At 41.5% G+C, this 17,924-nt stretch overlaps 1 protein-coding gene across 5 annotated transcripts in view; it reads left to right on the forward strand.

Annotated features, from left to right (window-relative positions):
- The window catches only part of LOC139009544 (ribosomal protein S6 kinase alpha-5-like), a 121,580-nt gene that overhangs the window by 86,760 nt on the left and 16,896 nt on the right, over positions 1-17,924 (forward strand). For all 5 annotated transcript variants that reach the window (XM_070413808.1, XM_070413815.1, XM_070413823.1 and 2 more), the window contains 6 exons: positions 7,599-7,749; positions 10,734-10,895; positions 12,045-12,170; positions 12,561-12,694; positions 13,761-13,854; positions 17,604-17,774. In XM_070413808.1, coding sequence (XP_070269909.1) covers positions 7,599-7,749; positions 10,734-10,895; positions 12,045-12,170; positions 12,561-12,694; positions 13,761-13,854; positions 17,604-17,774 — 838 coding nt within the window. The remainder of the gene's footprint in view (positions 1-7,598; positions 7,750-10,733; positions 10,896-12,044; positions 12,171-12,560; positions 12,695-13,760; positions 13,855-17,603; positions 17,775-17,924) is intronic.

Consider the following 17,924-nt stretch of genomic DNA (forward strand, 5'->3'; position numbering starts at 1 on the left):
TGACTGTGGTGATGGCTTCACAGGTGTACACATGCATCAAAGCTGATCAAGTTGTCTACTTTGTATGTGGGAAGTGTGTTGTACATCAATTATACTTCAATTGAAAATTTTAAATGAACCTTTTACAGGAAAGATGAGGAAGTACATATAAATAATTTCTTGCTGTCCCAGCTAGTTAATACCAAGTTAAGGGATAGGACTATTTCTTGTTAAATTCATAGTTAAAATCATCATCAGTTATTAAAAATACTAAATATGACTTGGCTTATTTTAAATGGGCTTTTTGATGGTTTGAAAATGTTTCAGAATTTTATAAAACCTTGGCTACAGTCTTGAGAATTTGGGTCCCTTTGCAAGGTCATACCTGTCACGGTGACAGGTGCAAAGGGTGGGCTTAACCTGACAGCATTAAGTAGTGGCTCCTCTGACTGAGTCCCCTCATCTGGATCCCATGACACAAGCAATCTTCTTTGTGATTTTTCTCTCCAGCACAGCGCTGCCTGCAGAGAGATAGTATATTGTTGGTTGTGATGGCAGGAACATTCTGAACCAAGTGTTGTCCAAATTTAAGTTGCCTTTAGCTCAATCAGTTGGCATTCTGGTTTTAGAAAGAGAAAATGAGCCTGAGTCAGAGTCTTAAAATCTTAAAACTAGAGCAGCTTTTTCAAGAATTCAGATAGGATTTTCCCTTTAGTTAATTAATTATTCACTTTGTCATGTTGTTAATAGTTTGTTTAAAACCTGGTGTTAACTTATGATTCCATGGTTTTCTGTGGCATTTATTTTTTGTTCCTGAAATTTATAAACAATGCGACGACTAAGTTATCTTACGTTACCTTTCCCTTTCAAGATAATCCTTCTGATTTTCTTTCCTGTGTAAAATCTTTCAGTCTCTTCTTTTAAAAATAATATATCATTGTCTTATCCCCAAATGTCCTAATTAACCAGGGCTTTTTTCTCATCATTTAGTTCTTTCATTCTTTAATTATTGTGATCTTCCCTGAACTCTGCATATTTTTTATGGTTTTTACTTGAGATGTTTCAAAATAATGGATTTTCCAAGTTATCTGCTTGCCTATTGTTGTCTACAGGTAGCCTAAAATCAGAACAAGATTGTTTTTCTGGTCCATCAGATTGCAAAATAAAAGAATTTAGAATGAGAATAAAACCTTCTCAGTGATGTAAGAATCCTTCATCAGTGTCCCTGATAGTCATCTCCTCTGTCTGAGTACCCTCGATGAATGGGCGGCATGATATATAGGCATTTTCAAGGAAGCCCCTTCAACAGAACAACTTAGTTGTATAGAAGTTCTCCCCGCTTAAAATAAGTGGAATCACCTTCCTCTAACCTTTGCATGTCAGTCCTGGTTCTGTCCTCTGAAAACAGAGGGAAGTTCTGTTGTTTCTCCCAGACGTTGCTTTAGGTATTTGAAAGTAGTTTTACCTAGGGTTCCCTTTCTAGTTTTCTTACCATTTATATGAAATCATTTCCCGACTCCTCATAGCTTGGTACCATTTTGGACAATACTAAATTGACCATATTATAGATTTGAATGATTGCTCTTTAGCTTTCTGTGAGTCTCTTTCTTATTTTTTTATTAAATATATTTTAATTTATTTATTTTTTGAGAGAGAGAGAGAGAGGAAGGGAAAGGGAGAGAGAGATAGAAATATCAATGAGAGAGAACATCAGTCAGCTGCCTCCTGCACACCCCTCACGGGGAATCGAGCCTGCAACCCAGGCATGTGCCCTGACTGAGAATTAAACCATGACCTCTTGGCGCATAGGTTGAAGTTCAACCACTGAGTCACACTGGCTGGGCTCTTATTTTTATTTCATGTTTGTAGCATCTTCTTTTCTTACTAATGTGTTTCCTACTAGCTTCTATTGCCTTGTGTAGAACTTCTGTTAGGGTGTATGTTACTGCTGCACGGGGAGGTATCCACCCATCCAGTCACTGGGACTTCCTTCGATTTTTCTGCCTGTCCCTCAAGCAGGCGCCCTGCACTTGGTGGAGCTTTGTAAAACATGATAATTGAATATTCCTTCACCTAGGAACCAGGACACAGAGCTTCTGTTCGCGGCTCTTCCATCATCTCTGACAGGGTTGTTTGTCTCACTTTCTCTGCCAAGAAAATGTAGAAAATGTTTGCCAAGAATTGTTTATTTGGTCCCTCATTTTCTATCAATAAGGTATGCTTTCTTAATATGTTCATTGGACTATTATAAACATAACGTTATTAAATTCAGGTCTAAGTGGTATCAAAATAATGATATTAAACAAAAGTTCTAATTGTGCTATTTAGGTCAGGGGTTGGCAGACTACAGCCCTCGGGCCAAATCCATTCTGCTGCCTGTCTTCTGAGGGTGGCCTTTGAGCTAAGAATGGATTTTAGCAGCTCCCCCTCTTGGGAGCACAAGGTGCCTTTCCGGCTCCTTTTCCTCCCCCCAGGCGCCTTAGCTTTACCTTTTTCCTAAACTCCAAGGGCCCTTCTTTTGCCTCTGTAACTTTTTAAATTTTCTCTTATAGTTTAGAAAAAAAGAGAATGGATTTTATATTTTTAAATGGTTGAAAAAGTCAAAAGATGAACAGTATTTTGTGGCATGTGAAAATTATATGAAAGTGGGATTTCAGTGCCCAAAGGAACATTTTATCAGAACACAGCCGTGCTCCTACATTTGCTGTCATCTCTGGCTGCGTTCCTGCTACTGCCACAGGGTTGAATAGTTGCCACAGAGACCGTATAGCTCTCCAAGCCTACAGTATTTATTGCCTGGCCTTGTATTAGTAGTTATCCATTATCCATTGCCAGGAGACAAATGACCTAAAAACGCTTATTATCTCAGAGTTTCTGTGGATCAGCTTCGCTAAGTCCTTTGCTTCAAGGTCACTCCTAGGCTGCAAAGTGTTGGCTCAACTGGGAAAGGAGCCGCTTCCAAGCGCATGGGTTGTTGGCAGGATTCGGTTCCGCAGGTTTGTTGGACTAAAGCCTCAGATCCTTGCTGGCTATTGGCTGAAGACCACCTTCCATTCCTTGCCGTGTTGGCCTGTCCAACATGGTAGCTTGCTTCTTCAGAGCATGCAAGCTAGGAAGGCAATAGAGGGAGTCTGCTAGGAAGATGGCATTTTTAAACTGATCATGAAAGTGGCCATGTTATCTTTCTTGTGGATGTTGGTTAGGAGACAGTAGTTATTGGGGACCATCTGAGAAGTCTGTCTACCATGTGTCCTTTACAAAAGGTTTAGGTGATTATTTGTCCTCCCAAGATGTGCTTTCTTTTTAGGTGATTATTTTAATACATTGATTTTGCATGTGACGATATAATATTCTAAAACAAAATCAAGCAGTAATTTGTTGAATTTTTACATTTTATCCATATTAATTATTCAGTAACACCTTGAATTGAATTAGCTCATCAGTATATATAAAAGCCTAAGCAACCATTCGACCGTTCGACAGGTAGCTATGACGTGGACTGACCACCAGGGGGCAGATGCTCCAACTGGTAGGTTACCTTGCTGCTGGAGTCCAGCTGATCGGGACTGGGCACACACCCTGGAGCCTTCCTGTGGACCCTCCCTGGCCCTGATCGTGCACTGGTGGCGTCCCTTGGCCTGGCCTGCACCCTCTCGCAATCTGGGACCCCTCAGGGGATGTCAAGGCCAGGCCAAGGGACCCCACCGGTGCAGGAATGCATGCACTGGGCCTCTAGCTTGTAATAAAAAAAATTTTCTGTTTATAGATGTGTCGCTTCCAGAGTTATATATAGAGTAATTAGAATATTACTGTATCTTACCCTCTTTTAAAAAGAGATTATATTTCCTTTTTCCTTGGATTTCTTATCCTTCTTACGTCTTTATGATCAAATCCTTTATTGGCATATTTTAAGAAGCCTTCTTGATTCCCAATGTACTGTTCAACTTTTTCTTTTCTTCCTCATTTTAGGTATTATGTACCCAATAGCAACATCTGTGTTCCCAGGGTTTTTTTGTTGTTTTTTTTGCTGGTTACTCCCAAATCTATTAATGTGTGTCACAGTAGCTATTCATCTACACATTATTCCACATGAACCAATTGTGGTAGCTGGAGACTAGAGTGAAATGACCCTCCCTTGGTACTCATATTCTTCAGCCTTCTTTTTCTTGTTTTCTTTCATCATCCTTTCGATCTGTTTATGTCTGCTTCACTTGTATTTGGGGTAGAGCTGGATCATACTGTATTATTCATTTGCCCTCTGAAGCACTCTCTAGGATGGCGGAGGGTTTAGAGACCTGGATGAAACACAGGGCAGAAATTTGACTTAGCTTTCTAGCAGGACACAGGTGGGGAAGCAGAGTGAATCAGCATGACAGCATCAAACCTGTAGGTTACCTTGCTGCTGGGGTCAGCCGATCGGGACTGGGCGCACACCCTGGAGCCTTCCCGTGGACACTCCCTGGCCCTCATCGTGCACCGGTGGGGTCCCTTGGCCTGGCCTGCCCACCGCCTCGGCCTGGTTTCCCATCCCAGAAAGGCACACTCGGCCATTAGCGATGAGATCAAGTGGGTGGGTGTGGACCACCCCAGCATGGGAAGCTCAACACGGAAATGGCATCGTACAGCTCCCATGAGCGCAGCTGCCAAGCCCCCACACGGACACCCTTGGGATAAGAGATAACATACAGTTTGCTGGAAGTATTTTAACAGCCCTGGGCCAGACAACCTTCAGGGCTTACGTGCCTGCCCCCACCTCTCCGACCAGGTGCAGGTCACCTCTCGGGTTATTTCACAATAACCAGGCATGGCTGACATTTCACATTGATGTGATTCATCCAGTTCAAGGAAACTATGTAAGAAGGTAAACCCAAGGTCATCTTCCTAGGAGAAAAGGTTTAAGCCTGCTAGGAACCCTCTCTCTCTCCTGCCCCACCCCAATTTCTGCTTCTCTTCCTGGCATGAGTGTCCTACCAGGAACAGGCATCAGCCCTCTGCACCTGCTAAGGAGACCCTGGGCCACTCTCTTTACCACCACATTGAGGAGGAGTCTCTTACGTGGCTCCTGCTCTCACTGCTCCAAGCTGGAATGGTAGTGCCTCATCATCTGCGAGGCTCTATTGCTGCTGGTTCTGGCCATATTACTTTCACTTGGGAAAGTTGAGGATTTGGGGCTACCATACTGTTCTCCATGTTCCCTCACCAGCATGTTTTCGACGGGAATTCCTTCAGATTTCTGCTCAGTTTCTTCCCGACCTGATCCCTGCTTCCTCCGAATCTAGAACTCTAGTTCCCTGCACCTGCCACCCACCCTGGTTGTATGCGTTCTGTGTGCCCTGGGTGTACACAGGTCTCCTTCTGCTCCCCCTCCAGTTCTGGCATCTTGGTGAGCCATCCCTGTTTTCAGGCGCTCACTGCTCTCTCAGAGCTCCTTCTTTTATGGCTGAACCCACTGTGGGTCCACATGACTGACCACTTCTTTCCCCAGTGACCAGCACAGAGTCGACTTGCAGTCAACGGCAGATGACTGGGGTTGGGGAAGTAATAGTCTAGAGTCAGAACCTCAGAGGATGTCAGTCCAGGGCTCAGAAAAGAATGCCCACAGCCATGTGTCTTTATTCTGATCCTCTTGCACAGCACATTCCTGCCTGCAGAGCAGAGGCACATTCAAGGTGGGGAAATGGAAAAGGCAGGGCTTGTTTTTCCCTGAGGACAGGGCTCCTGTTTTCTCTGTCAGACATGTGGGTGCCTGATCTGAGGGGAGGATTGTCTCTGATGCTGAAAATCCTGCTGAGCAGTGAGCAATGGAAGAATGTAAAGAATTGAGATGACAAGAGGGCGCTGCTCATCTTTTCACTTGTTCTACCGTCATCCCCTACATTCTCCAGATGGAGTGCTAGAAATTGAAGTAGCTTTGCAATGAACAGCACTGCTGGAGTTTTTAGTAAAAATTTACAGTTCCACTGTTGTTCTACAGATTCTCAGGGGCTACCTGCTACAGTCTCCACTTATGGAAGTACTAGAGGCCCAGTGCACAAATTCATGCACCACTGGGGTCCCTCTACCTGGCCTGCAGGACCAGGCTGAAACTGGCTCTCCAACATCCCCCAAGGGGTTCTGGATTGCAAGAGGGCACAGGCCAGGCCGAGGCACCCCACCACCGGTACACGATCGGGGCTGGGGAGGGACCGTAGGAGGGCTCCAGGGTGTGTCCGGCCTGTCTTGCTCAGTCCCAATCAGCTGGACCCCATCAGCAAGCTCACTTACCAGTTGCACCTGCCCCCTATGGGCAGTGCATGTCATAGCGATTGGTCAACTGGTTGACTGTCTGCCCCCTGGTGGTCAGTGCACCTCATAGCAAGCAATTGAGTGGCCTTTGCATGTCATTAGTATATTATGCTTTGATTGGTTGAATGACTGACCGGACAACTGGGCACATAGCATATTAGGCTTTTATTATATAGGATAGCAGTAGCTCATTTTATCAAGCATTTGCTATGCTTCGTGCTGTCCATCCTATCTTAGCTCATTTAAACGCCGTAATACCCATTTCAGGTAGATAATGTTATTATCCCCATTTTACAGTTGATAAAATCGAGATACAAGGAGATGAACTGCCTCAAGGTCACACAGCCAGTAAGCAGCAGAACTTGTTTAACTCTGAGAGTGAACTCAGTCTGGCTGCAAAATCCATGTTCTTACCACACTGTACTGTCTTATAAACTTACCTGTTTTGACCCATAACTTACTCATTTTAATGCACAACAGGGGGCATTTTTGTAAACCCACATAATGTAGTGACTGTGTATCTCCATAATTGTGTTAAGCTTCTTAATTTCTATGTCCCTTCCACTCTTTATTTCTCATAAAATTATTGATCTGGCTTTTCAGGGGGGCAAAAGTACATTTATTTGGATTGGATTGATCTCTTCTGTGACCTTAGAATAAATGCAGATATTTCATCAAGGGGCTGGATTATCTTCATTTTTTACTTCCCATAATGAGAAGCAGACTTGACTCAGCCCTGGAGTGGCACTTGCCTTCCAGAGCTTGCCTGCCTGTTTCATTGTGGTAGGAAGTGCAGCAGAAGCCCGGGCTGTTCAGATACCAAGAGCAGAGCCACATCCAGGTGGTCTGACTCCCCACTTCAGTCTTCCTTCCCACTGCTCTCCCGCTGGCCCCTTCTGTTTGCTGGCATGCAGGGAAAGACAAGAGGCGGGTATGGTTCGGGGCTTTGTTTGTCCTTTCAAATCTGGAGACTGACCTCACTTCCCTGAATTTATTAAGAGTTGCTTCCATTGTGAAATCTTTCATCGTGGGGTTTAGTCCATAGGTAGGTGGTCTTGTCTGACCCCAAGCTTTCCTTTTCATTTCTTCCCAATTAAATATTTGGGTGATGGCTTCGTGTTAGGATTGATTTATATTGAAAAAGGATCCAATACTTTTTGTTACTGCTTATTTAAGTTTCAGAACTTTGATTTCATATTTTAAATATCCTTGTGTATGTTTTTCACATTTGTTCAATTTCCAAGTGCATTGCGCTCTTCTTGTTTTTGCTAAGAATACCGTCACTGTCACTTCGTCCTCTGATTGTTTTAACCACAAGTTTTATCTGCCTACAGGAGAATATTAAAAAGCGAACCTCCGTACCCCCAAGATATGAGTGCTTTAGCTAAAGACCTAATTCAGCGTCTTCTGATGAAGGATCCTAAGAAAAGATTGGGATGTGGTCCGAGTGATGCAGATGAAATCAAAGAGCATCTCTTTTTTCAGGTGAAAGTTATTGAACAGATCTATGCTCTGCTGATTTCACTGTTCAACATTCTTGGTGAAATGAGTGAACATGGTCTCTTTTGAGTTGTTTTCTCCCTATTTTCATGTACATGGCCTTTTTTTTTTTTTAAGTGACAGGGACCCTTTAGGAAGGATCAAAATTCGACTGGTAAAGACCTAGTGGTCTCTTTCTCCCTAAACTAAGCAGGAGTTGGCAGGGGGCGGCGGGGGGGGGGGGGGGGGGGGGGGAATCATAGTAACATTTGATTCTTTACATACTAATTGATTAGAGTTTCTGAGTATTAGCTTCCATTTATGATCACAAGATTTAGGCATATGAACTAAGGAGACTTTTATTATATGTTTTGCTTCTCTCTCAGTTCATGATCCCTGTGTTGTACCTTTTAGATAGTGATTTTATCTCTTCTTTTCCCAGGAGAAATCTCCCTATTTCTTAGTGACATGTCTATAACACATAGAGAATCACTCATTTATTTTCTTTGTACTTGAGAAAGTGCTTTTTCTATTCTAAAGATGCCTAATGAGACCACACCACAGGATACCAATATAGCTGCTCAACTCAGTTTGCTCAATTTTGTACCCAAAAAACCCCCAAAAATGTTAGATAACTGGGGGAAAAAAGTTGAATTGACTGAGTTGGCTGTTTCAATTATTTCAGTCTAAATGGTCAACTTGGGATACTCTGAAATGAGTGAACATGGCCTCTTTTGAGTCTTGATTTCTAATACCTCGAGCTTCTTGCTTTTAAATAATTTCATCATATCAACAAGCATAACCTAAATATTTCTGGTCTAAAGGTACATCCAAGTTTTATTTTTATTCTGCAAACTGAACTTTTACATTATTAGCACCAAAACAAATGAAAATAGCTACCAATGCAAAGAAAAAAACTCTGCTGTAGAGTAAGCTTTCACATTATTTATTGTTTTTAAATATGGAAGAACAAATAGTGATTGAGAGTAAGAATTATCTCTACTTCTGTGCTCAAAAAAAACGCAGTTATTTCAGTCTCCATACATAGCAGCAAATACATTTAGAATAAAATTAATTTCTCAGTATGCACATTTCATAGATGCATGTGGCATAGGAAAGTTAACATTTGAACAAATGATTTCATATATCTTGTTCTGAAGTTTGGCTCAAAAATTAATAAGATAAAATTCAAAAAAGTATTCAAACAAAATATCTCCAATCAGATTTTCCTAGAATTTTTCTCTCCACGATTCCCTGTATTTGTGAATATTACAACATATCCTTCATATTAGAGAAAATTCTTTTCTCTCTAGCTTGGAATAGTAATTTTAGGTTATTTAATTGCCTTGACCTTTTAAATGATATGGAGACTTAAGGAAAAACCAGAATTCTACTTTAAAGACCTAAATGGAGTAGAGGTGGAAAGGGTTATAATAGCATTCAATTTTCTATATAATAAACATTCTCCTGCTAACAACATATTTCTTTAAATTACCTCCTTACTCTAGAAGTTTCTCCTAATGTATGTACAGAAGCCAAGCACAAATCATAAAATGGAAAATATTACAGCCACGGAGGAAAGAACACTAGTAGGAAGTCAAGAGACTGTGTTCAAATCCTGACCCTTCCACTAGCTAATGTTTAAGTGAAATGCTTAATTCTTACTCCCAGGCTCAATTCCCATCTGGGTCGAATAAAGGAGATGAATTAAATGATCTCTAAAACCATTCTAGCTGAAAAATTTGAGCATTCTAACTGAAAAATTCGAGCAACTTAATGATTTTATCTGCATTGCCTCCACAAGAGGGCATAATAAAAACATGTTATGTTAGTTGATTGAACTTACACAATGTCACCAACCTAGAAATGCAGGTTTCACATTTTACCCTCTCTGAAATCAGTAAACATCTTACAGTAGACAACATCTCACTGTTCTAATTGGTAATGCTTTTTCTTTCTTTTTTATTTTTAAAATATATTTTTATTGATTTCAGAGAGGAAGAGGGAGAGAGAGAGAAAGAGAGATAGAAACATCAATGATGAGAGAGAATCACCAATCCGCTGCACTGAGCCTGCAACCTGGGCATGTGCCCTTGACCGGAATCGAACCTGGGACCCTTCAGTCCCCAGGCCAACACTCCATCCGCTGAGCAAAACCAGCTAGGGCTGCTTTTTCTTTCTTAATGGTGCATAATGTATTATCTTACTATCAATGATGACATCTTAGACTTGAAGACATATCTGAATAGGATATCTGTAGGGCGCAGTTTAGTAAAGCATTATCTGATGTTGTGTTAAGTGACAAAAGGAGCATAAAAAAAGAGCAGAGGGTTGCATTTGAGAACTATAAAGCAGCAATTTATCAGACAGTGAGTGTCTGCTATGTGTGGAAAGGGGGCTTGGATTATCCCATGGGAAGAGAAGAGGCAGTGTTTAAGAGGCATGAATACAGTGGAATGAGAAAGAGTGATTCATCAATACGATAGTACCATTTAAGCTTATAGATTTAAGTAAATACATGCCTTGTGCTGAGTTTATTTTCTGATCTGTCCAGATGACCAGGAGGAAAGCTAAGTAACACTGCCTCTAGAGAACAGGCATGTGCCTTTAGACTTCATGGCCATAGTCACCGGGCATCGTAAAGCCCTTCATTAGAGTTTGTTTTATTTTGCTTTGTTTTGTTTTGTTTTGTTTTGGCTTAACCTTTCCCTGGAGGCTCAGAACAAAAGTTACTTTTCTGTTGTCCCTAAAGGTAAACCAGGGTGCCCTGGTGCCCCCTAGAGGACATGATGAGACTCCACGTCAGGCTCTGCTAAGCTGCCATCAGAAAACGTACTCATGCTTATAAATATATATATTTAATCATTACTTTGAAATATATGCCTCTTTCTATGATCAATTAAAATCCTAAGCCGGCTTTGTTATTCTTAGGAAATATATTTCAACTTTGCTGATTTCTATTTTGTACTAACTTTCTTCCTCTGTTTTAGAAAATAAATTGGGATGATTTAGCTGCCAAAAAAGTGCCCGCACCATTTAAGCCAGTCATACGAGACGAATTAGATGTGAGTAACTTTGCAGAAGAGTTCACAGAAATGGATCCCACCTACTCCCCGGCAGCGCTGCCCCAGAACTCCGAGAGGCTGTTTCAGGTGAGCTCCAGGCTGTGCATGTGCGTTGGCCAGGCATGCTTTGAATCTTCAAAAATTTTAAATACAGAGATTGAAACATTGTTAACTAAAGCCTTATAGTTTGTTAAATAGCAAACATTGTTTATGTGCTTATTTTTTATAGGAAAACTTGATTTTTTATCCCTGAAATTTTATTTCAGTTCAGACTCTTTTATAGAAAACATAATACTACTTTATTTTACCCCTATTTATATAAAAGATTCTTTAGTTCATAAATAATGTTATCTGATTCTTTGTCTTCAGTGAATAATCTTAACTGCTCAAAAAATGTTTAGAAAGGATTTTGTATTGAGAAAAGAATCTTTCTCAGACTTAAGATGAAATATTCTATTAAGTGGCATCATAGCTTCCCTCCTTTGACTTCCACAAATAAGTATGGCTGCACCTGGCCATCCAGACCATGTCTCTGAACATTCGTGACACTAATGTCTAGCACTTGGCTGGGCACATAGTAGGTGTTTAGAAAATGTTCACTGAACTAGTGAATGTTCTAGCCTGAACAGATTAATCATCCATCATTATGTCACTTTTGGTTCAGGACATCCTTCTGCCACTTGATTTTATTCCTTCTCTAAAACTTAATTTTAAATTTAATAAGTCTAAGGAAATAGAATGAGTCAAAAAATTGCTGACTTCGAAACCAACTGGAATGTAACTTGTTTTTTTTTTCTAGTTTGGAAAACAGTGGCACTTGGACCACTTTGCTTAATACCTTAACTCGACCTTTTTTGAGAAGTTAGTTGTGTTTATAAATAAACTTTTATCAGCAATGCAAAGAATTACACCTATGAGTCAGATTTTTGGTGTGAAATAGAGAAGAGGTATTTTTTTTTTTTTTTTTTTGAGGAGAGGTATTTTTCTGCCTTTAATTTTGAATTGGTTTAGTTCTACCAGAAGATGGCATTATCTCCTTCTGGAAAGCATTTTTCTATTAATTTGAAATAATCTTGCATTTTAGATTACAAATACAATAAAATTAGAATCATCTTACTGAATATTTGAGTGTTTTTTATTATTTTTTCTTGACTTAAGAAAAAATTATTACAGTCTAGTCTATGCTAAACTGGAAAATTGCAAATCTGTATTCTCACCTTTGCTTTTGTCTTTTAGGGCTATTCCTTCGTTGCTCCTTCTATTCTCTTCAAGCCCAACGCAGCTGTTGTAGATCCTCTTCAGTGTCACACAGGAGTGGAACGTCCTGGGGCGACAAATGTTGCCAGGAGTGCAATGATCAAGGTATATAGATGTGGTTAATTAAATGACATATTTGTGGTTTAGATCTAATACTGATTAACATTCTCAAGCCCAGTAAACTTATTAGACTTACCATTCAACCAAGGTGTGGTTTTAAGAAATGAATAAATGGAATAGCATTATTTGCCCTAGAGAATTATTAACATCGGTGTGAATGAGCTCCTTTTTACAATGATCAAAAATTATGTGACTTAAATCAATGATATAGATGAACATAGAAATGAGCTAAAGTAAGATGAATTTTAGAAGATGATCCACGCATGTATTCCATTTACATTTATTAACATTAATAATGTCCTATTACTTTGCAGTTTTATTTACCCCGTGTGTGTTACTGATATTTTAAGTTAAATGATGTTGGTCTCCTATCAGGACTCTCCATTCTATCAGCACTATGACCTAGATCTGAAAGACAAGCCATTGGGAGAAGGAAGTTTTTCAATTTGTCGAAAGTGCATACACAAAAAAAGTAACCAAGCATTTGCAGTCAAAATAATCAGCAAAAGGTATGACCATTTCTGGCAGTTTCTCTTATGTATTCACTAGAGGCCTGGTGCATGAAATTCGTGCACTGGGGTGTGTCCCTCAGCCCAGCCCGCACCCTCTCCAATCTGGGACCCCTTCGGGGATGTCTGACTGCCAACTAAACCAGCAGTCGGACATCCCTCTCACAATCCAAGACTGCTGGCTCCTAACCACTCGACTGCCTGCCTGCCTGATTGCCCCTAACCGCTTCTGCCTGCCAACCTGATCACCCTCTAACCACTCCCCTGCTGGCCCAGTCGCCCCAACTGCCCTCCCCTGCTGGCCTGATCGCCCTCCCCTGCCGGCCATCTTGTGGTGGCCATCTTGTGACCACATGGGGATGGCCATCTTGTGCGAGGGTGTGACAGTCAATTTGCATATTACCTCTTTGTTATATAGGATCCTAGTCTGTGGATTCTATAAATTAAGACTTTTATTTAAAAGGAAATCAACAGTGTATTCAAAGGCTTGTTACCCACAGGTTTGGCCATTTGGCTTCTCAATTGATCCGTTATACTTCTAACTCTAAAAGATATTTTCAGATAAAGGAATCCATTTCAGACATAAATCATAGTATGATAGGCTTTTGATTTTCCTGTGAGAAAACTCCCATGGCAGTGATATTTAATCAAACTGGCAGTGAGTTCAGCAGCTGTTGTCATTCCTATTCGTTGTTTATTTGAAATACTTTTTTAAAAAATAATTATTTAGCAACCTACTGGTAGCATTGAGAGCCAGCAGGTTGTTTTGGAAACTGGTTATTACCTCCATAATCATATATTCTTATTACCAAATTGTCGGGCAAGAAGGGCATCCATTTCTTCGTGTGATTAGCTCTTTTCTGACTCAGAAACAGTCTTTTCTCAGAATAATGCATTGCTTGTTCTGGTGGGTAGTATGACTCATTACTTTCATGGAAACTTCATTCTCATACTTTGACACTTATATTCTGAATACACTGTAAATAAAAACAAAATGAGGTTTGGAGCAGCACTGACATAAAACTTGGCGCAGAGGTTTGTAGAGACTAACTGTTTCATCTCGTAGGATGGAAGCCAATACTCAGAAAGAAATAACAGCACTGAAGCTCTGTGAAGGACACCCCAATATCGTGAAATTGCACGAAGTTTTTCATGATCAGGTAGTCCACAGTCCTCTTCTGTGCATACTAATTCACATTCGAGTTTTTACTTTTTTACCAGCTTTGTTGGTGCTCCTGGGTCAGAGTTAAAAATATGGGACATCCCTAGCCACTACAGAGGGCAGAGAAACCAACCCCTCCACACACTCTCTTCCCCACCCCCAAATCAGTGCAACCTTTCGCTTCTGCGTTTCTCCTTCAGCGGCAGCGGTAGATGACATGGCAGGAGGACAGAAGCCACTGCCGCCGGCCGCGCTGCTAACACCAGTTCAGCTGCTCCCACCGGAGCTCAGTCGCTCAGACCTCTCAGGACTCAGCAATATTCAGCCTTCGACTTTCTTTTTACTTCTAAAATAGAACGTAGAGAACCTTAAGCCTAATTGGAGCAAGCTAAAGTACAAACAGGAAGCAGAAAGGCAAAGAGACTTCCCTTTCATCTTCCCATTCCTGGCTATGTCATGCTGCTCCCTCTTCTACTCCCAGCTCCGATTTTTAACAGAATCCTGACAGACGCATGTACCTTGGGATACAAGAGGAGCGCCATTGTGTCAGGCCCTGTCTCCTCCCCGGTTCCTCCATTGCCACCTTCCAGGGCAGAAATTCCTCTGGGTCTGGGTGGGACACAGCCCTGCTCAAGACAACATGCTGGGCACAAGAGCTAAATCCAGCTAAAACTCCCTTTTAAATTTAATAAATCTAAGGAAATAGACTTTGGTTTTACCAAAGAAGAAACTGGGATTCAGAAGGGTCATGAGACTTGTCCAAGGTCACATAGCAAGTCAGTGAAAACCTCATTGGGAAAGGCTGGTCTCTGGCTCTGGGCCCTCCCCTTGTACTGCGGTAACATCCCTGTCCAAGGACAGCTGTGGCCCACTTCTCTCCACATTGAAATTTCCCCAAGTGCTGCACCCGACAATGATACATCCCGGTGAAACCAGGCAGCAGCAGCATCATAACTGTAAAAACTGCGGCTGTGTGCTATCATACCTCATGTGGTCCAGGCACTGTACCAGACTCTACATGGAGTGTCTTATTCAGTCCCTGCAGTAACTCACTGAGGTAAGCACACGGAAACCCACAGAAGCTAAGGAACAGGGCAGGGTCTCACAGTTTGTAAGTGCTAGTGCTGGGATCTGAACCCAGCCAGCTCAACTTCAGAGCAAGCTTTTAATTACTTTGCTCTACTGCCAAAGGGGAGGCAGAAAGACGTGCTGGTTCTCACATCAGGTGGGTAAGCAAAAAATCATCTCATTGTCTCCTTGCCTTTTGTTCTCATAGCCAGAAAAGGAACATCTTTGTAGCAAGAACTCAGTAGGGAACGCCCTTCCTGCTCCTCTCCTTGCTCCACCTCTTGGGCTCTTCACTTACAGTGGAGGTGGTGCAATCCCTGTCCGGGGTGGGGAGCTTGGGAAGAGCCTGGACCATCTGCTGAAGGCGATGATTCACACATCAATCATGGGATTGGTCGAGGGCCTTCCACACCCACCCCTGTGGTTTTGCAGCTGTCCCCCAGCCACCTCCCAGCCAAGACGTTCAATCTCTGACCTTCCCGCTGATGTCAGATCTCAGGAACTGCATCCCAAATTTTTTAAGTCTCAAGTTATATTTATTAGGTGCTATTTTTAGATTCAAGAGTTACTAGACCATAAATTATCTCATGGTATAATCCTGTAGGGACTAGTATAAACATATTATCATTCCAATACGCAGTTGACATCTTGGGTTGTTTTACCCATGATGGTGACAGGTGGCTAGATTGTCCCCAGTCCATGCAGTCTTGTTTTCTACGACTGGGTGAAATGGATTGCGGGCGGGACTGCACCCTTGACTGTGCTAGAGTATAGTTCATTTTATGGACTAGGATTCGTGCTTTACGACTCTGTTAGTTTCCTATTGCTGCTGTGACAAAGTACCACAAACCTAAACAGTGCAAACACATCACCTGATAGGGCTGGTTCCCTCTGGAGGCCCTAAGGGACAGTCCATTCAGTGGCCTTTTCCACCTTCTAGAGAGGGCCCACTTCCTCGACTTGTAACCCTCCACGCATCACACCCGCCTGCTGCTTCCATAGCCCCATCTCATACTGTGGACTCTGATGGGTGATTGAGGTAGTCTCCCCATCTCCAGATCCTCCTTCACAACGTCAGGGTCCCTTTACCGCACAAGGTAACAGCCACGGGTTCTGCGGAGTAGACTAGAGGCGTCTTGGGAGGGCTGTTAGTCAAGCTGTCACATAAACATTTCTCATTGTCGACATTTTATTTGTAAGGATCCTAAAGGTAGTTCATAGAGGTAAAGTAATATTCCCAGTGTCGTAAGAAAATTGGCATTCAGATCCAGGTTTGACTCCAGTCCCTATCTTTTAAGCCACTATAGAGTAGGTAGGTATTGCCCTCCATTTTTTAAAATATGTTTTTATCGATTTCAGAGAGAGGGAGAGATAGATGCATCAAAGATGAGAGAGAATAAGCTATCAGCGGCCTCCTGCATGCCCCCTAATAGGGATCAAGCCCACAACCCAGGCATGTGCCCTGACCAGAATTGAACAGTGACCTCCTGGTTCATGGGTCAACGCTCAGCCACTGAGCCACACCTGCCAGGCTGCCCTCCATCTTTTTTAAAAGCTCACAGGCATATACTTCAACTTTGACCTTATTTGTCTGATGTAGAAACTCAAATTGGCTTGATCGCTAGTAACCTGAGAACAATTCTCTTACTAAAAGTGTTGTCCACTCTTTTTTTAAAAAATATATTTTTATTGATTTCCGAGAGGAAGGGAGAGGGAGAGAGAGATAGAAACATCAGTGATGAGAGAGAATGTTGATTGGCTGCCTCCTGCACTTCCCCTACTGGGGATTGAGCCTGCAACCTGGGCATGTGCCCTTGACCAGAATCAAACCCAGGACCCTTCAGTCCGCAGGCTGACGCTCCATCCACTGAGCCAAACCGGCTAGGGCAGGTTGTCCACTCTTTACATTTTACCCAATATGTGCAAGATGATGTATTTATAATTGTCTTTTTTATGAAGCAAGTTTTCTGGATTTTGCTAATTCAAAGGGAAACATAAATATTTTGGTTTTTGAGTGACGTTGGTGCTAGGAGTATTGATTTAATATATTTTTAAAACCATATGTGTTAATTTGAGGGCTAATATTATTCCTTTGCTTTTTGATAGCTATGTTATTTTCTTTATGGAAAGCCTACTAAGTATATAACTGATTAAACTAATTAAGATAATGCCATTTGGATCAAAAGCAGTTATTTAAAAAACAACAACCTACAGTAAGTTATGGGTGTTGGCCATCGGTATTGCCAGGAACTCTAAAGCTTATCTGTTAAGCCCTAACAGGAGGTTTAAAGTGGCATCATCAAACAATGCCTTTTATCAGGAATCTTGTATATTATTTAAAGCAGCCAATTTTACATTATCAGTGCTAGATCACACTTTAACAAGAAAGATATGTAAGCTTGATAGAGAGGGTTAGAATGAAATTCAAATGAAAGAATCCATCAAGAGAAGAATATATAAAGACTGCACTGCAGTACTTGAAATTTTCCATTACCAAAATAGAATTCTAAAAAAGCCACAGTACCCTTCAGCTCTTTCTTCTAAAACACAGGATTGCTGTTGATGACTGCAACAAAGGATTATTTAAATTTACTGGTGATAGTTTATAGTCAATAAATGTTTCATATGTTAATACATTTTTCTTCATTAAGGCCCTCCACATTCTTCTTTGTTTTCTAGCTTCACACTTTTCTAGTTATGGAACTTCTGAACGGGGGAGAGCTGTTTGAACGCATTAAGAAAAAGAAGCACTTCAGTGAGACCGAAGCCAGCTACATCATGCGGAAGCTGGTTTCAGCTGTGAGCCACATGCACGACGTCGGAGTGGTGCACAGAGACCTGAAGCCTGAGGTATAGAAGAACACATTCTCTCACATTGCTCCATCCAGCCTCATTATTAACTATCCCCCAGATATGTGGGCTTTCTTACTTTCAGGACTTTCTGCTAAATACATACCTGGAAATACCATGTTTCTTGGATTTTTTTATTTTCTATTTCAG

The sequence above is a fragment of the Myotis yumanensis genome, unplaced genomic scaffold (genome assembly GCF_028538775.1).
Source record: "Myotis yumanensis isolate MYYU_CA2020_CCGP unplaced genomic scaffold, mMyoYum1.0.hap1 SCAF_1, whole genome shotgun sequence".
NCBI classification, from domain to species: Eukaryota; Metazoa; Chordata; class Mammalia; order Chiroptera; family Vespertilionidae; genus Myotis; species Myotis yumanensis.